The 20420-nt window shown below is 36.6% G+C and overlaps 1 protein-coding gene across 1 annotated transcript in view; it reads left to right on the plus strand.

Annotated features, from left to right (window-relative positions):
* LOC107737387 (ephrin type-A receptor 7-like) overlaps positions 1 to 20420 on the plus strand; it is a 72462-nt gene that overhangs the window by 34930 nt on the left and 17112 nt on the right. The window contains exons 5-8 of the mRNA XM_016548872.1: positions 14529 to 14653; positions 17072 to 17258; positions 18802 to 18910; positions 19741 to 19796. Coding sequence (XP_016404358.1) covers positions 14529 to 14653; positions 17072 to 17258; positions 18802 to 18910; positions 19741 to 19796 — 477 coding nt within the window. The remainder of the gene's footprint in view (positions 1 to 14528; positions 14654 to 17071; positions 17259 to 18801; positions 18911 to 19740; positions 19797 to 20420) is intronic.

Raw genomic sequence — 20420 nt, forward strand, 5'->3', positions numbered from 1 at the left:
ATTATTATTAATCATCATTATTATTAGAAACATATTAAAGGAATTTCTAAAATAGAATCTTGATAATAATAATAATAATAATATCATCATCATCATCATCATCATTATTATTAATATTATCCTAGTTTAATATAATAATACATTAAGATCCTATTTTGCCTTCAAATTCTTTCAATACGTTTGTGACTTAAATGTTAATATAGCTTATATGTTCCTGTGACAAAAAAATTATATTATTATCATCATCATCATCATTATTATTATTATTATTATTATTATTATTATTATTATTATTATTATTATTATTATTATTATTATTATTATTATTATTATTATTATTATTATTATTATTATTATTATTATTATTATTATTATTATTATTATTATTATTATTATTATTATTATTATTATTATTATTATTATTATTATTATTATTATTATTATTATTATTATTATTATTATTATTATTATTATTATTATTATTATTATTATTATTATTATTATTATTATTATTATTATTATTATTATTATTATTATTATTATTATTATTATTATCCTAGTTTAATACATCAAGATCCTATTTTGTCTTCAAATTCTTTTAATATGTGTGTTAAAATGTTAATATGTTTTATTAATTCCTGTGACACATAAATAAATAAATAAACAAACACCAGACCTACGTTATTGAAGATGTTACCCTCTGTTTAAATGGATAAAGGGAGTGTTTCTTACAATAACCAGAACAAATATTAACAAGGTTTGATGAAGCCCAGCTGAGCACACACACACACACAGCGGAAACACGCACATGTGTGTACACATTGTATGGTATGTATCTGTTTGTTGGCAGGTGTGTTCGGCTGAATGAGTGCCTATATGGCATGTCACTGTGCAGATATGTTAAACACGAAACCTGAGAGAGTGTCAGCGTGTATCTGTGTGGTGTAACAGTGACAACAACCTAAGCAAATGTTCTCTCCATCACTAGCAGGATAACGGTCATTAAAAAGAGAGAGAGGGGCAAGAGTGGGGTCCACACTGTAGGTTGGAAAATACATTTGGCCTCTTTGTGGAAGGAAAAAGTATTTTCTTTGTTTGGTTTTTAGGCCCAGGCAGCCTCCTCTGTTTTTCATTTCATATTTTCTCTGGCTACAAGCGTAATTGGAGTGTTTGTTGAACAAGAGTAGTTCTCTCTTACCCTTCATTCTCTCATCTGTCTCTCTCTCATTTTCTCTACCTCTCTCACTCACTTTGATGCCAATTTGGCTGGAGCGGAGCATGTCCAGGCTTTTGCAGATGTGTCCCTCTCCCTGCCTCTGATTGCAGCGTTCAGGCCAAATAAAACATCACATACAAGCCTATCTCTCTCTCTCGCTGCCTTTCTTCTTTTTCTCCTCATCACTCACCAGGCATGCAAAAAAAGAAAGAGCATCCATCAGAATCAGAAGATCAGAAGAAGTGAGATTTTAAAAACGTAAAATGAAACTTAAAATGAATCTAAAAATACAGTTGTATTTTTATATAAAAAGAATGGTGTAATATATAAAAATAAGTTATTATATATATACACATATTTATTTTTTAAATGTAAAATTAGAGCATCTGTGGGTCTAATCTTGTGTGTGAGTTTGACTTTTCTCACTTGACTCAAGTCGTTCTTCATGTTTTTTTTTTTTTAGGAAAGATCAATGACTGTGATTTTTGGTTTAGTCAGCTCTCGGTGAGTGACTAACCCTTGGCGCTCGCACAAGCTTTAATCAGAGCCATGCATGTAACCAGTGAAAATACAGAAAGTGGAGCGGTGGATTTGGTTCCACCCATGTGGACAGCATCCAAACCTGTGATTAAAGAGCATATGAGGTCTGATTAATACAATCATATTACTGATGACAGATGCTTTGGGATAATAAATTGCTATTTACGATAGCATCATTTTCCAAAGTGCTTGTGCAGTTTTAGTTTGAGATTTTAAAATTCCCCGTTCAGGTGCAAAATGGATGATTTATTCAGTGGAGAAAAAGTTCTTACTTTTGTTATTCCAAAGAGTATGACGCTTTCTTTCTTCTGTGAAACACAAAAGGAGAATTTTTAAAGAATGTCCTGGTTGCTTGTTTCCATAGAATTACAATAAATGTAGAGTAGAGTTTTCAAGCATCATAAAAGTCTGATAAAAGTAGTCTGTTCCTCATCCAAAGCCATCTTAGACAAAAAAAAAATCATGCAGGTTTAAAATGACACAATGTTAAATAAATGATAGGATTTTCATTTATGGGTGAACTGTTTCTTTAATAAATAGTCAGAGGAACTGAACTTATGGTAAAACTAAGATAAGTGGCCTTGAATGCATGCAAAATCTAAAATAATAGCTTTTGCTATGTGCCTCTGACCCTGAAAAACCCATCAGTTTAAAGCACAGCTTGTTTGGTGAATAATCTTAGCTTTTCGGTTCCGCCGCGGCTCAGATATACAATCAGCACGGCGTGTGAGTGTGAATGTGTTGCACGGGCCTGAGGCATTACTTTGACATTTCGCTGAGATGAGAAGGTTGAGGTCCTTCTGCCTGTTTAGTGAGCCCTTCAAATGCGAATCGTCATGCAGCCTCCTCTTTATTAAGACAAACGATAAAAAGCACAGCGCGTGTTAACACTCAGAGAATGTCTTGTATTCGTGTAGCTTCTTGTATAGCCAAAGGTCAGGCTGGCAGCAGATAAACTGGAAGAGTGGGCCGAAATTGGCCTCTGTCCCAGGACGTTCATCCCTCATTTGGATTGCGTTGCTTCTGGGGTCGACTGTTCGCTCCAATGGGCCGTGCGGTCGGGATCATTGTATGAAACGCCCAGTGAGAGAGGGGTCTGTGGCATATTTTTATGATTTCATCACATCCTTTAAACCCACCACTTCTTTCTGTGTTCCTGAAAAGTCTGTAATTAGAGTGAAGCTTGTTTGTGCATGTGTGTGTGTGTGTAGGGCTGCTCGATTATGGCAAAAATCATAATCACAATTATTTTGACCAATATTGTAATCACGATTATTTAACACGATTATGAGTGGGCCATATGACCAAAACTTTATATGAGTGATTTATTTTAAGATAGTGATACATATCAAATATATATTTTCTGTAAATAAGGTTGCTATGACATTTAAATTGTAGAGACCAATGCAATTTCACAATTCTCAATACCACAGCAGAGTAACTATTAGTAACAAACAAACAAAAAGTTCTCAAAATTAGTCCACAATATTGAACATAATTAAACTTTCAGTAATAAAAAAGCAAAGGAAAAATCCAATAGAATGAAAAAGTACAAATTGTGCTTTAAGGTTTTTTTTTTATGCAAGTCTCATGCAGTTAACAGCCCACTAAAGAAATTAATAATCAAATGTAAAATAAAACAGCATAACTCTTTACATTAATTCAAAACAGCATAACTCTTCACATTCATTCATGACTGACGAAGGTTTACATGAATAATCACTAAGCGCCGCATTTTGACACACTTTTGCGTGTATTTGACCATTTAGGCACGCACCTTGACCTAAAGTTGACTTAACATGTTCGTGTTGTGTTCCGTCTCTGAGCGCATAAGTTACACAGATATCCTCCTGGGGAACAGAGCAAGTTCTCTTTCACGCTTGAATAAATCGTGAATAAATCTAATATACTTCAATAAATCAAGCACGTCCTATTTTGCAATGTCACGTTACGTGATTTTACTGATTTGCACGTGAAATTGGGCTTTTATGGGGGAACAAAAGTGAACCGCTAGAAAGGGGGCAGAATGGGGTGCAATAATCGTTTAATCTCGATTATTGTATTTTCATAATCGTTGGAGGCCGAAATCGAAATAGTTTTTCGATTAATTGCACAGCCCTATGTGTGTGCGTGTCTGTGTGTGTGTGTGTGTGTGTACCTACTTAACTATATTTTGGGAACAAATTTGTGAGTTTAACCTGACCTGACCTTCTTTAAAGATGTTCTCATTAGCAAAAGTAGTATATAAAAATTGTAAACTTACTTGTTAAAGATCAATTTAATAATATATAGACCTATATACTATATATATATATATATATATAGAGAGAGAGAGAGAGAGAGAGAGTATTTATAACTAACTGTAAATAAAAACAATAGGAATGTATGCAATGTCCCCATTTAGATAGCTAAGTCAACATGTGTGTGTATGTGTGTGTGTGTGTGTGTGTGTGTTTGTACAGTCCAAAAAATAAAGCCTCCCAAACTCAAATCCATATTTTCAACCTTGTTTTTTCAGCAGAATTACAGATCAAAGATCAAGATCATCTAAAGCAGTTTTATGCAACCTCAAGCATTTGATTTTGATTGGTGATTTGCTGGTAAGTCACATGGGTGGCTCGTGGCAGCAGGTGGGGAGTGTAATGTCAGAAGCGGTCTGACGGTTTCTCCTACGGAAGCTGCAGTGGAGTTGGGAATTGAACGTGGAGCGCTGATGTGTGTATTGCGGAGATGATGAGGTGCTTATGGCTGAGGCCATCACGCTTGAGTGGAGGGGATGCTGGGTAGCCTGTTAAAATCCAGAGTGCTGTCTTTTCTAGCACATGGGAGTCAAGTCATAATCACACCATTTCTATTTCTTCTCTCTTCACCCACAGCGGAGACTCAGGGATACGCACGGATGTCTCTCATTCTCTCCCTTAACCATTACTCATCTTAAGAAATGAGAACATAATTCCGCCGTTGCTTGTTTTGTAACATCTCTGTGTTGATAATGGTTTCTCATTGTGTTTATGAATGTTATCTTCCAAATTGTTTTGCTTTCTTATTAAGTTTGATTGACCAGCTATCTAGGTGTTTGTATTACAGGAAATATGAAATAACAGTAATACACTACAAAGACCAAAAAGTAAGGGAGGAACTTTTAACTGTTCAGTACGAATCCTATTTAATATATATATATATATATATGTGTGTGTGTATTTATATATAGAGTGAGGCCCAAAAGACATTCAAGGTATAAATTACATTTAGAAGAAACAAAGAAACTTTTAAAAATGAGAAAACAAAGAAACATTATGACGTCAAATGAATGCAAAATATGTCGCATGTTTTTGTGGGTTACTAATAGGGCTGTGCGATATAGCTAAAAAAATTTATCAACGATATAATGTTTCATATCATTCGGTATCGATAATTATTGACATTTTTTATAACCTTTTTTAAAACAAAGAGCGATAGAAAAAAAAAAGTTTAAATTTAACCACTGCATTTTTAAATTAACCCAATTTATTGAGACAAACAACAAATATTTTTTTGTTTTAACAATCAAACACAAAATAAAAATTAAACAAATATCTAATTTCTAATGTTTTATTTGCAGATTAAATAGGTTTTAAGGAAACTTTTGCCTTGTCTCCTGAGGCCACAGGAGTGCGCAATGAGCAAAATAATGCAGCACATTTAAATTGTCAGCGCAAGGAAATAACTCTATAAAAACGTGCATTACGTCTAAACTAACTCATAAAATCATAATTTTGTAAATTGCATAAACAATTATGAACAAAACAGCATCATGTATTTATGCATTACTTAATCCAAAGAGCCGAAGCGTCATTCACACAGATTGCATTTAAAAAAATATGAGACGCAGTGAAAAGGAATAAACCTCCACAAATTCGTGACGTGTTTTCTAAAAGTTTAAACTGTTTTAACTTTGCATGGCTTTCTATACATCTCTTGTGTGAGACGCGAGTGCAGCAGTCATATTTGTCCGTCTAAAAAATGCGCTGAATATGCATTCTGTGTGAATGGCTTGGTTTCGGTTTTAACTTAATCAAGATCTTCTCCGCATTGAGCTTCAATATTTCTCTAATATTTTGAATGAATAACGCAGCAGCGGCGTGTCTCGTGGGCTAGACTAACAAAACATTAAAATGCAACAATGTCACTTACATCATTATCACCGCATCTCGCGCACCACTGATGACGCTCCCTGATGCATACCTAACATTGCAAATGTTTATTTTAAATTCGACTAATATTCATTCTTTATTCACAATATCCTCATCACAGGCAGGCACAGCACTCAGCTAATCAAATAAGTAAATTTGTGATTGATCATGTGATTCTTATTACAGACGGTCAAATGTTCAACCTCTTTGGGTCATCAGGATTGACACAAACTTGTGTGCTGCTGTCATTAAAGCAAAAAGAGTGTCAAACTAAAGTACAAACTAAATACTAGGACATTCTGAAATTCAAATTAATAAAAAAAAAAAAATGCAACTCTTGACTAAAATTGCTATGCTGATAATATAAAGCCTGATAGAATCATTTTCATTAATGATCTCTGACATGTTGTCCTCACAGTGTATGGAGAGTGGCAATCTTGGGTCAGTAATAGTGTATGATTATATGTCAGTAAATGAATGGTTCTGATGCGGGTCAGGTGACTCTGTGTGTGGGGTCAGAAGGTGCACGGGAGCAGTGATGGCTGATAATAGGCTGCCACTGCTGGACTCTAATTTATGTGAGGAAGTCTGGAGACGGTCTTCACCAGCTTTGCTTTAGGTATCAGGCATTTCAGCATCTGCTACACGACTGAATGCCATTCCAAACCTACGACAGGCTTGCAACACAGGACAGCTGGGCTGTTTATATGAACCCATGGCTGGTGAGACATGTGATCAAGGGTTATGTGATCACAATACTGAAAGAAGCTGAATTGTCAGATCACACCTCCTTCAGGGATATTAAATAAACCTGAAAAACCTTCTGCTGTTTTGTTTTGTTTTGTTTTGGCCATTACATTTGACCTCTGAGTAAAAAAAAAAATCTAAATTTGACTTCATTATTTTATTTAATTAACTGATTTATTAATTTAAAAAGCTGGATCAGATCAGACCTCCTTCAGATATTGATGTTTTTCGTCTGCTACGTTTTTGTTTTGTTGTTTTGTATTATTATTTTGGTTTTGCCATTACATTTTACCTATTTTTTTATTTAAAAAAAAAATAAATTTCACTTCATTATTTTTATTCATTTATTTATTAATTAAAAGAAGCTGGATCAGAACAGACCTCCTTCAGAGATATTAGAGTCTGGTAAACCTTTTTTTCTGCTATGTTTTGTTGTATTTGGTTTGCTGCTTTCATTTTGCCTCTGACTAAAAAAATTGTCAATTTATTTTTACTTTATTATTGTAAACTCACTATTTATTTATTTAGCTTGCGCACTCTCTCTGAGAGAGAAACAGGCTTTCATGTTTTTGTGTGTGTGTGGGTGTGTGTGTGTGTGTGTGTTTATTTGTTTTTGTCCTGAACAGACTTTATTTTTTACATTGTGATGCTGTCATTTGTATGTTTGAGAGCTTGTCCTCATCTATAAGTGATTTTAATTAGTCAGTTTTATCAATCGGTTCTGCCAAATCAGACTTGAGAATGAACAGCCTTTCTGCCTGGGTATAGTAGCAGCTTTTGAACTGTATTCCACTTCTCTCTACAGCCCTATAGGAGAGTTCAAAATCCTGAGATCCAGCTATCCTAATAGCAAAAACACCCCTCTAAAGCAGAGGATGTGTCATAAGGGACTCTCATAAGGAATTCTTGCCATTAGTGTTCGAGAAGAACTAAAAGTGAGGAGGGAGAAGTGGGAAAAAGCTTTCAGCTTTTCAAATATTCCAGCAAAATATTACAGGTTGTGAGACGAAAATGTTTCGGTTGCTTACATTTACATAATTTAAAGAAAACAGCAAGCAAACTAGATGTGACTAGACCCAAAACGGTACTTTATACTTTCAGATTCAGCTGTAAGTGTGAGTTTCAGTGGCCTTTTCACTTCTAAAGCGTCTCACGGTTTGCCAAAAAGCTCGGGCTTTGATCCCTGAGAGAAATGAAAGCGTTACTTAGCAGCTTGAGCGGTTCCTGTGTGGAGCGCCAAATCGGAGCGTCCCCCTGGCCCCGCTCTAACTGAAAGTGACAAAGCTCTTGGTAACGGTGGTTGGGAAAGCACATTTCTGTTTGGTAGTGTGCAGCAGGAGGACGCCGGGGCTGTGGGTCGAGGGACAGACAGCGAGCAAGAAAGGGAGAGACAGCACAAGACAGCAAAAGAGAAAACCTTGTCACGGCAATTTTGCCGGTTCCCTCAACATTCATCAAAACAGCGGGCCATCATCTTCTACCTACTTTATTTTCTGAATCACTGAGCCTCTACTGACGGAGTGAATTCTCCTCTTCTTGCTTTCTTTCCCTTTCTGGCTTCTGTCTCTTTATTTCTCTTGGTTTTGTCCTCTCTTTCTCTTTCTCACTCAGTCTTTCTAATGCTTGCACTCAACTACTGTATATGCGCTATCAACAGACTGAGTGAATAACCTTCACTGTAAGGCCGGTCCCAGCGCACACAACCACGAGCAAATGATGATGAACATCAATGGTTTTCAGCTGGTTTTACTTCAGGACCCAGATTTTACATTGGACTTCACAAAATTAAACAAAAACGTCATTAAAAATCAAGTAATATTATGTATATTATATAATAATTATTTGTTTATTTGAATTTAATAATATTAATTCACAGTTTTTTTATATTTAATATTATTCAATTTTACTATTATTATTTTTTTTTACATTTTTAGTTGTTTATTTATTTAAATGTATGCAGCTGTTAAAATTATGGGTCAAATTCTGTTACTTTAAAATAAATAAACTCCAAAATATATTTAAAGTTGTTGAGCCCATTTAAATTATTAGCCCGTTTAACATTTAACATCATTTTCTCAGCTTTTTTTATTTCTTTTATTTTTATTTATTTCTTTATTTTTATTTTGTCGTCATTTTTGGGTCATGATGCACCAGTTGAGAGCCACTGATATAAATTGCACACATACACAATCTCATGTCTGAGACTCATTATGCAGGTTAGTCTAAGCACACACAGACCTTTTTCCTGGCCTTGTGAAGCAATAGCAGACAGGAGGAACAAGAGGACATTCTCCTTCACACACACACACACACACTTTGTGGTAGCCAGGGGCAATAATGAGGCAGATCTAACACCCACGCTTTCTGTCTCCGTTCACATATTCATTTACACACTCTCACACACCGGTTCAGCCTCTCCTTGAGGTTTTTTTATACTGCTCCGTCTCTTTCGTGGGCCTTTTTTCTTTTGCGGCTCAGAGTCAAAATGTCAAGCTAAGTAATGTTGATTACGTCAGCCCTCGTTAGTGTCTGTCCAACGAGAGCTCTATCGCCGATCTCGATGTTTTCATAGGGCTCTGGAAAAGCTATCTGCGGGAGGCCCAGCCCTATTAAAGCCTAGCGCTCCAGCCGAGAGATGACCGTAAATATAAAAAATATCCAACTAACGACAGGAATCGGTAGAGAGGACGTCCCACCCACCCGTCTAACCCCCCAACCCGGCATGTCTGCAGCATTTCTTTAGTCATGCGTAAAACTGCCCCACATTTAAAGCCACATTGACTATTGCAACACCTTTAGAAAGTTTAAAATTCATCTCTGTTATTTTTTGTGCACTAATAATTTTGTTAAGGTTCTTTGCTTTTATTGAAGAAAATGTAGCTGGCCACATAAAATGACAGATTATAGCCAAGCAAGGTTATTTATTTATTATAATATGTGACCCTGGACTACAAAACCAGTCATAAGTAGTACTAGTATATTTGTAGCAATAGCCAACAATACATTGTATGGGTCAAAATGATCGATTTTTCGTTTATGCCAAAAATCATTAGGATATTAAGTAAAGATCATGTTCCATGAAGATATTTTGTAAATGTCCTACCGTAAATATATCAAAACTTCAGTTTTGATTAGTAATATGCATTGCTAAGAACTTAATTTGGACAACTTTAAAGGCGATTTTCTCAATATTTAGATTTTTTTTTGCACCCTCAGATTCCAGATTTTCAAATAGTTGTATCTCGGCCAAATATTGTCCTATCCTAACAAACCATACATCAATGGAAAGCTTATTTTCAGCTTTCAGGTGATGTATAAATCTCAATTTCAGAAAATTGACCCTTTATGATGGGTTTTGTGGTCCAGGGTCACATATCATTTAGTTTAATTTAATAATATAATTTTTTGTTTTACAAGATTTATAAGATATTTCATATTTAATTTTTTAACCTTTAATTAACTAACTTTCAATACAGACTTTTACTAAAAGTGTTTATTTATTTAAAATTGTACAGCACTTTGCATTAACTTCTGTTAAATTGTGTTTAATTTACACATTATTAAACTGCCCCAAACTTAAAGCCGTATCGAATATTGCAATGCTTAGAATGTTCAAAACTCATCCTAACAGTTTTTGTGCACTAATAATTTAGCCAGCTTACGTCCTAGCAGATGCCTCTGCGGAATGGTAGTATCAGCAATCGATCAAACAAACTCAGCGCCCACCTGCTTTACAGTAAACCAGTTAGAACCACTGGGCGAACGTTACATTGCCTCATTAATATTCATGAGCCAGGCTGATAAGGTTTATAATGTGCTTCTCAGATCGTTCCTACGCCCTTGGCTAAAGCGAAACCTCCATTCTTCCATCTCAGGCTTCTGTCAAAGAACAGGAACTGCAATGCAGCACTTAAGAACGTGTTTGTGGCGCCGTTTCAGTTGGCGTCTCTTGATAAGCGCTCAAAGTTATTCGATAGTTTTGAGGTGGATGAAAAGAAACCGGGGACATGAGAGTGTCAGCCTTGACTTAAGTGGCTGGATAATTAAAATACTTCAAAGTTAATACTGCGCAAGCAAAGCAGAGAGAGAAAATGATTTATGTTATATAATGCAATTCTAGTGCTTTCAGATACTCTAGAAACGCCACAGCCAGCCAACAGAGGGAAAGAGAGAAAGGAGCTGAGAGTATATAAAAACATCCATGCATAATGTATCCCTAATGTATTCTAATGCAGAACATGATAGACGCTTGCTTCTGCTTGAATTAACTTATGCATTAGGAGGCTCAAGAAGGTCACTAATATCTGCTTTTATGTCACCCAACCACTGCACACAAAACGTCCCCCCCGTGCACAGCCGCTTCAGGACAGACGGAACAATTATACGATTTTCTGCTGCGCTAGGCCCCTTTCGTGCGATAAAAGTGGGAGTGGGTCGACTCGCTCTGAGGTAAGCATGTCATTAATGGCTGTTATAGGGCAGTGGTTAAACATACCACGGGGAAGGTACCACGGAGAGGGAGTGAGGGACACATTTCCTCCATATTAACACTGAACTCAGGGTCTCTGTTCCAGCTCGCAGATTCGAGTCGATTGAGGGCTGTCACTACGCTCGATTCTCAATTACCCGGCTGGTTCTCAGCGGAGAGAGGGGACGGCAGCCGGTCCCGCATTGCTGGAACGCGAGGCTGCTGTTTATGATGAAAGTTTGGACTTAGCCTTAAATTATGTCAAATTTGAAAAACAGTTAGATTCATTTAGACAAAATGATCAGTTATCAGCCATAACTTCAATATAATTATCAATACCGGGCAGAATGTCAGTTTACCTTCATACACTACTTATAGATGACCTGTAATTTAACAGACTTGGACTAAAAGCCTCAAAAGTCCAATTTGGATTTCACGGGGTTTTTAAGAACTTATTTATTTTCTAGTTTCTCTACAAATACTATTATTTGACTTTATGGTTAACAAGTGGCCACCACGGCTTGTAAAAACTAACAAACGTCTTTTACCTCAGAGCCAAATTTTAGTGCTTTTACAAGTAAACACAAGTGACTAACAGATTGACTTGTCAATGGAAATGTGCCTCTGAGACCCCAAAAGCAGTGTACGTGTGTTTGTATAGTGTAACTAGATTCAGAAGTCAGAGGGTGTGCTGGATATGGAAATAGATATACAAGAAGAATAACAAGAAAACACTTCATGTGGGAAAAGTAACTCCAGAGAAACAGTCACAACTTTTATTTCCCAGATCAGGTTAAAAGGAGCGAGGCTATTACTCCGAGAGACAGTCAAGCACCTCATACCCACGACTACAGAAGAAGCAGTCAGTTTGAAAGGGCCAAAAGATCCAATTACTCCAATACAACTGGTTCTGTGCCATACAAGTGTGCTCTTTAAATTGATATGTCCTGCCTGCATCGCCCCACTCCTCATGGGTAATTGACACTCTCTGCATACAATGAATGTGGACAGAGGAAAAACAAACACAGATTCTGAGACGCTCGGACTGCTTTGACTACAGCTGAAAGTAGGAAATCACTCCTGCTCAAAAAAGCCAGCCTCTTCGTCTGCACAGTTTCCAACACTTTGAGTATATAACATCCCTAAATGCATCAGTACGATCGCTGTGGTTTGGATTGAACAGCCTCGTAAGGAGAGCGAGGATTTTGGCTGCTGTTACAAATGAGCATGTAGGCCGGCACAGTGTGGTGTGCGTTCATGTCTGAGTCGCACTGGCCGACCTTCAGATCTGGATGGGAAATTAGATTGTTTTAGTTGGATTATGCTAGATATGTCAAAACACAATCTGACTGTTGCGGTTTTGGATCTCTGCTGCCATCCGTGGTCCTGTAATGAGGTTTTAATCCTGAATCGCTCATTACCACGAGGTCAGCGCAAAACAAAATCCCGGGTCAAATGAGGTTGTGACCTTGAAACTTTGCCCTCGACGGATCACCGCTTCTCTCACTCTCTCCTGAGTTAAATTCCTCCCGAAGCCTAATTCTCTTTTTTTCTTCCCTTCTACTTGAGGAAAGTCTTTTCTTACTTTAACAGACGTCCGTTGAGAATGGACACTCATTAATGGCGTATGCATGAACGCTACATTTCCATGCACTTCTTCCAGAACGTCCTTATCCGAAGGTTACCTTCGAACGGATCTTATTTCTGAAGTTATTAAAAACAAGGAATTTAATTTGGGTTACCCACAAGCTCCTCGTTTTAAATCCACACAGCATTTGGAAATAGTATACCGAGTCGACGTACAAAGTGTGCAATAACTTTGTAAATTAAAGACAATTATGGCACACTGGAGAAGAAACTGTATAGGAGGCTCACGTGGATTGGGAAGTGGTGCTAAAGGGAGGGAATAAATGAGACGCCGGGAAAGTCAGCAGTTGGGTTAGGGTACATTTCTCTCAAATTTGCTTCCGCATGTGTCGGCAGAATTAATTTGACTTAATTGACATTCATAAGCCAGACGTTGCAGTTTTACTCTGACTGGGATAAGGCTGTCTTCTGCTGTTTGCTCAGTAATTGAAATTTCCATTATGAGGTGTAAACATTTAGCAGCCACCAAGTGAATATTCATCAGCAGGAGCAGTAGTGACACAAGATTCTGTCTGTGTGCATATGTGCCAGCCAGGTACTGAATTTGCATTAAAGCAAGGGAATAGGTTTTTTATGCGTATATGAATATATTAAGGTGCTGTTCGCTCAGTATGAGGTTGATTTGTTTTAGGTTCTTTTATCCAAACACCATCTAATACTATAAGTGATCTTGTTTCCTGTTATTTATATGTTTTTGTTAACAAGTGTTTAACTCATTATCTTAAATATAGGTAATTACTTGGCTTCCTGCAATTTAACATTTTTTAAGTTTACATTAATGTAGTTTTATATTGTAAGTATTAAATGTGTATTAAATAATAAAGAGATAATGAGCAATTTTGTCATTATTTACTCACCCTCAACCCTCATGTCATTCCAAACCTGTATGAGTTTCTTTCATATGTTGAATACAAAAGAAGATCTTTGAAGAATGCTGGTAATCAGACTTCTTCAAATTCTTTAAAATATCTTCTTTTGTGTTCAGCATAAAAGAAAGAAACTTATACAGGTTTGTAATGACTTGAGGGTGAGTAAATGATGACAATATTTGGCAAGCATACTTTAGTACACATTAAATATCTTGCATCTTGAAAGTAATGTGACATGTGGCCAAGTATGGTGACCCATACTTGGAATTAGTGCTCTGCATTTAACCCATCCAAAGTGCACACACACAGCAGTGAACACACACACACCGTGAACACACACCCAGTGTGGGCAGTCATTTTTTTGCTGCGGCGCCCAGGGAGCAGTTGTGGGTTCAGTGCCTTGCTCAAGGGCACCTCAGTCGTGGTATCGAAGGTGGCAGAGAGCGCTGTACATTCACTCCCCCACCTACAATCTCTGCCGAGACGCGAACCCGCAACCTTTGGGTTACGAGTCCGCCTCTCTAACCATTAGGTCACGACTTCCCACAATTTAAAGACTGATATTATTCAAAGATCATACAATCCTCATCTGACATTAAAACACATTTAGGCTTAATATTAAGAAGTAGTACTCCAAATAAAGTTTAATTAAAATTTTTATATCAGTAAGTCTTGAGCGATATGTCAGTAAATATTTTAATAGATTTGAACTATACTTAGTATGAAATAAATGTATTTTAAATATATTACTTTTTTACTATGGATGTCAATTTTGTAATTTTAGATACTATTTTGTTTTTAATTGTACTAGTTGAACATGTGTAGAGAATTTCTAAAAGTCAGTATCTTTCCTGTTTTCTTTCTTTCAGCCCCATCTCAAGTGAGTGAGGTGATAAAGGAGCGAGTTCAGCAGCACAGCGTTCAGCTCTCCTGGCAGGAACCAGAGCAGCCCAATGGCGTCATCACCGAATACGAGATCAAGTACTATGAGAAAGTGAGTACACACCACCTGCTCCAGAGCATGAGCTATTAATGAATATATGTCTGTGTGTTTCACAAAATGAAAGACAGAGAGAGACAACGACTGTGAGTCTACCTGTCTATCAGCATCCCAATTCCCATGCAACCCGTCCTATCCTGTATTTTAATTTTTTTTCTTGATTTGCATTCTCTGTGCACGAAGCTCACAGTCAAATGCTCCGGTCTGAGTGGATCCATCCCCTCTAATTGCTATAATGAATGAGACACTCATAAGATTTTAATTAGACTGAGGTCCTTCACCAATCCCACACAAACATACACAGGACCGTCTCAGTTTACCACAGCCACACTCGTACACGTCTAAGACCACTTCAGAAACACACACACACCAGAGCAGCACACGTACATCTGGTATTGTACCTGAGCATCTGTTCAATGAAAAACAACCCAAAAACAATCCCTTGCCGGCACGCACACGCTGCCACTAAAACATTAATCAGAATTGTACTCCCAAAAAACATGAACACATACACACTTAATTTCTTTCACCTCGGCTCACTCTCCTGCTCAGTCTTACCCCCCCATCCATTATAAAGCACAGCTTCGTAGTGTCTACCTTCAAACTCATATGTCAGCTAGTCAGGTCCAGCGCATTCGCTCGGCCTGTTGGGTTCCGGTCTCTTAGGCAATGTGAAAGCAGAAGCAGTCTCCCGACCAGCGCTCTCTAGCTGTAGTCCGTCCTGTTTGAAAATTAGAAGCAAGCTTGACTTCACTCCTAACAGCCTGTGGCATTTCATTTAAGAGGGTTTTTTCTTTCTTCTCTTCTGAAGTCCATGAGAGATAATTTGCAGATCAGTGGGAAAATGCTGTGGTGCAGCATTGGTGCACTTGATGTGTTCACACAGGGGATGCAGGTTTGAATCAGTTGCATGTACAGTATGGAAGGCCCGTTTCCATCCAGGTTTTTTTTTTTCCTCTACTTCTCTCTGTAAGTATGTTGTGTTCACCAAGTCTGCATTTATTTGATTAAAAATACAATAAAAACTATTATGAAATATGATATGGTAATATATTTTAAAATTCAGTTTATTCCTGTGACGGTAAAGCTGAAGTTTCAGCAGCTATTACTCCAGTCTTCAGTGTCACATGATCCTTCTGAAATCATTCTGATATACTGATTTGGTGCTCAGGAAACATTTTTTTTATTATTATTATCAATGTTGAAAACAGTTTTTGAGGAAACTGTGATTTTTTTTTTATAGAAAGTTCAAAAGAACAGCATTTATTTGAAACAGAAATCTTGAAACAGAAAGTGTCTTTACTGTTACTTTTGATCAGATGTAATTTTTCATTGTTTTATAAAAGTATTCATTTATTTAAAACAAAAGTCTTACTGACCCCAAACTTTTGACAGTAGTGACTTTCTTCTCATAATTGTGTTTATATCTCAAAATTGATACTGTACTTCATGTAATTTAATTTTTTTTTCTCTCAGAATTGTAACTCATTTATATAATCACAATATCTCAATGTGATATCTCAATCTCAATCTTGTAATTGTCTCTTTATCGCATTTGTATAATTAATTAATTATTAAATTAATTTCAACATTATTTTTCAATAACTGCCAATTTGCATCTCACAGTTGCTTGTTTTTCTGAATTTATACCTTCCAATTTATTTCTCACTCTTAACATTATCTGAAAATTACCTTATTCATTTTGTTATTGTAGTTATTTATTTATTTTTTACTTTAAGGATGAAATGGACAAAGATGGATAGTATGTTTGCTTTAAGTGTTAGCATATAACTAAATTCATTATCTTAATAAATTTCAAACATTTAAATTAGAGAATTGATTTTTTTATTCTTAACATTATCTGAAAATAACTAAATGTATTATAAATGAATTAGTCTCAAACATTTAAAAAATCTGTGGTAGTAAACCAGTACAAACTACTTCCTTTTTTTTTTTTTGCAAGTGGGTGTGGGCAATATTACCAAAAAAAGCATGGTGAAAAAAAATCTACTAAAAAAAGGACGGACATCTTCAGACATCTTTTGCATTGTGACACACTAATCTTAATCTCGCCTACTATATAGGACGGATAGCATGCAAATTGGGATCAGCCGTATACTCTGTGTGGGTGTGCATGTGTTTGTGTTTCCTCAAGCTCTCTTTGACATTCCAATTGTAAATGAAGCACCAGCTCCTCGCAAACAGCTTGCTTCTGGTTACCTAGGTTACGGATGAAATACTGTGATATTGCCTCTGCTTGAACTCTTTGCGTGTGAAAAAGACCAAATGCTCCAGTATTCGCTGCCAAACACTTCAGCGTAACCACCCCTCTCTGTAAAGAATTTGTACAATTTGTGCTTTTGATACCCTGTGACAAGATTGTTATTTTGTTTTCTTCTTTTGAACCTAAAGGACCAGAAGGATCGCATTTACTCCACCGTGAAGTCAAAGTCTACTTCAGCCACAGTCAATAATCTGAAGCCAAGCACAGCATACATCTTTCAGATCCGAGCATTCACCGCCGCGGGATACGGCACTTTCGGTCCCAGAGTAGAGGTCACCACCAAGGAAGAATCCACTGGATCTGGTGAGCAAAACAGTATGTGAAACGGCTATTTTTTGTCAGTTGGTTCGCTAGTTTAGCTCTAAATTATGTGGTCTATCTAAATAAATGGTTTTGTATTAGGATCTATCCGATTACACTTAAAGGCAAGGTCCAGTTTCTTCCTGATAAAATCTCTGACCCAGACTGTTTCTAAGACATTGTGTATTTTCGATAAGATGTTCAGTTTCGGTTCCCTCTGCAGTTTGTCAATGAGCGCAGTATTTTCGATTCGGAGAAACAAACCTAACGAGAAACAATCCAACCTGAATGTGTCATTGTTTCAAATGCAGGCCACTGTATTACCATCTGGGACTATTAAGCCCACTTTCAGAAACAGTAGAACCGTGCACTCAGCGAGACCCTAAAATAGAGCCAGCCCCTCCCCGCAATAGAGAGAGGATGAAAAGGGGGTTACAACCGTCCCATGCTTTTTCAATGGAGCTTTGCTTTAAGCTATTCTGCTGCTCCTTTTGCCAAATAGTTCATTAGGAATACACCAATATTACAATTCTGAATGATTCCAGTAGCAGATCAGTAAGTCATTATTATTGTGTAAATACATTTGAAATAAAACACTAAAAACCACGGAGTCCAACACATGACATTATGCATTAATCTGATCAAAAATAGAATAAAAACAGTAATATTATAAAATATTGTTACAATTTAAAAGAACTATTTTCTGTTAATATGTCATTTTAAAATGTGATTGTTTTCCTGTCATGGTAAAGCTGAATTGCCTGCAATCACTCCAATCATAGTGTCACATGATTCTTCAGAAATGGCTAATTTGGTGCTCAGGAAACATCTTTTAATATAACGGAAATTATGATATTTTTTTTCTTTGAATAGAAAGTTTAAAAGAACAGCTTTTATTTGAAATAGAATCTTTTGTATCAAAATAGTTACATGACATGTGGGGAAAAGCAGAAATTGTGAAGAATTTGTTTCTATGATTAATTAATCGTCACAATTTATTATTCAGTTTTGGTAAACCGTGGTCACGTTATACTAATTTGTTCAGAAAAATTATGAATTTGTTCCCTGGTTTTAATTAAATTGTTGCCACGATTTAACTAAATTTAAACAAATTAATGAAATAGTACAACGTGTCCACAATTTAACTAAAACAAGACTGAGTGAATAAGTTGAGGAGAAATTCTTAATTATAAAATATTTTTCTATCTACCTGTCTTTCTAAAATATATATTTTTCAAGATTTTACTTTAGTTCTTAAGTGAATTTATGCATCCCAAAGTATTTGTATGAAAATGGATATTCATTTTGAGATTTGCTAAAAAATTACATTCAGTAGTATTTTTAAATTACTAGTGTTTTTAAAAATTAACTTTGAGTGTTAGATGACAGAAAATGTAACTTAAATCTAAAAAAGGGGAAATGACCATTAAATATTAAAACAAAATGATACATTTAAAAACAACATGGTACCAATGTATTGTGAACTCCTATATTTTATAAACAAACTTACAAGACTACAATTGACATCTTGTGTTGTTTATTTGTGTTTTAATTGCAGCTACAGTCATATCGAGTGAGCAGAATCCAGTCATCATCATTGCGGTGGTGGCGGTAGCCGGTACCATCATCCTGGTCTTCATGGTGTTCGGTTTCATCATAGGGAGAAGGTACGCTCTCGCGGCCCCCATTGACTCTCCGCTACTGTGAGTTTTGTACGCTCTCTCAGTTTGCCTTTCTGTCCCTCAAAGGCCACCATAGCTGTGGAGTTCACACCCTCGCCCACTTGCGTGTGATCACACCCACCCACCATCATGTCGTACACTGTGGGAATGTGACCTCTGTTGCATTTTTCTCCTCACAAGCTCATGCTGCTAGCATACACCCAGAATGGGATTCACAACTGCAAATCCTCCCTTCCCAGTCTCACCTTTTTTACCTGTTTGTCATGGTTGAACCAAGAACACCAGTGTTTTTCCATCTGACATTTCACTCATAATGTTTGTCATATTACTGGAGTAAACTAATTCCCATGAATCCTTCACAAATACGTATTGCTCTCCTGCATGTCCATTGGCACTGAATGCTTTGAATGCTTTGGTATTCCATTTCAGTTAAATTCATTATGGAGTTATTTCCAATAATCAGCTGGCAAGATAATTTCCAGAAAGTCCAGATTGCAGATCATTTACTTATTCTCGATGTTTATTTTTCCTAAACCTATTCATTCTCAAAGACAACTTGCCAGCACAAACACACACACAAAAAAAATGATCTAATTGATTAATTTATCTCAAAGCTCATAGCTTGGAACAGAACGGAACAGGAATTCATGGCATTTCTATTCCGTGTCAAGAAAAACATTCTGATTAACATTTCCGATTTCACCATTTCTTCAGGTTGAGCCGAGATGTATTGCCCGCAATAGCCCTGTTATGTTTGAAATCATACGTCTGGTCACTGCAGGCCTTTAATTAGTTTCTTTTTGTTCCCTGTGTAGACACTGCGGCTACAGTAAGGCCGATCAGGAAGGGGACGAGGAGCTCTACTTTCAATGTGAGTGCCAGCTTTCATCAGCTCATTATACACACGCTCATCAGTGGTGCTCAGCCGCGCTCCTGGAGAACCGTCCTGCAGAGTTTAGTTCCAACTCTAATCAAACACCTGAACCAGCTAATCAAGGTCTTCGGGCTCACACTTGAAAATTACAGGCAGGTGTGTTAAAGCAGTACTGGAACTAAACTCTCCAGGAGGGGAGGAGCAGGACTGAGCCATGCTGTGCATCATTGATCATGCTCTGGTCAACCATTACAGCTGTAGCCTCTCATAAGCTCCAGTTTTGATGAAATATCTTGAACATTTGCTTTTTAGTTTAATGCTTTCAGCTAGCAATAAGAGTAGGGATGTACCGACATCGACATTCTGGTCGATAATTGTTTTCATGTTATGGTCTGTAATTATTAATCTATACCAGTGTCATTTTAATAGTATTTATACACTATTATAGTTTTTATTGATATTTTGAATTTGCTTGTATTTTTTTTTTTCAGTTTTCATTTTTGTTTAAGGCCTGAAGTTAACTTCCAGTCTGTGTTTGTTTATCGGTCTGGCTATGGCGCCGGCTACAAACGCAGTTAAAGTTAAGGTGATGAGTAGACTGAAGTTGGGCTCAGGTGGTTG

Source organism: Sinocyclocheilus rhinocerous, unplaced genomic scaffold (assembly GCF_001515625.1).
Source record: "Sinocyclocheilus rhinocerous isolate Xijiao unplaced genomic scaffold, SAMN03320098_v1.1 scaffold1035, whole genome shotgun sequence".
NCBI classification, from domain to species: Eukaryota; Metazoa; Chordata; class Actinopteri; order Cypriniformes; family Cyprinidae; genus Sinocyclocheilus; species Sinocyclocheilus rhinocerous.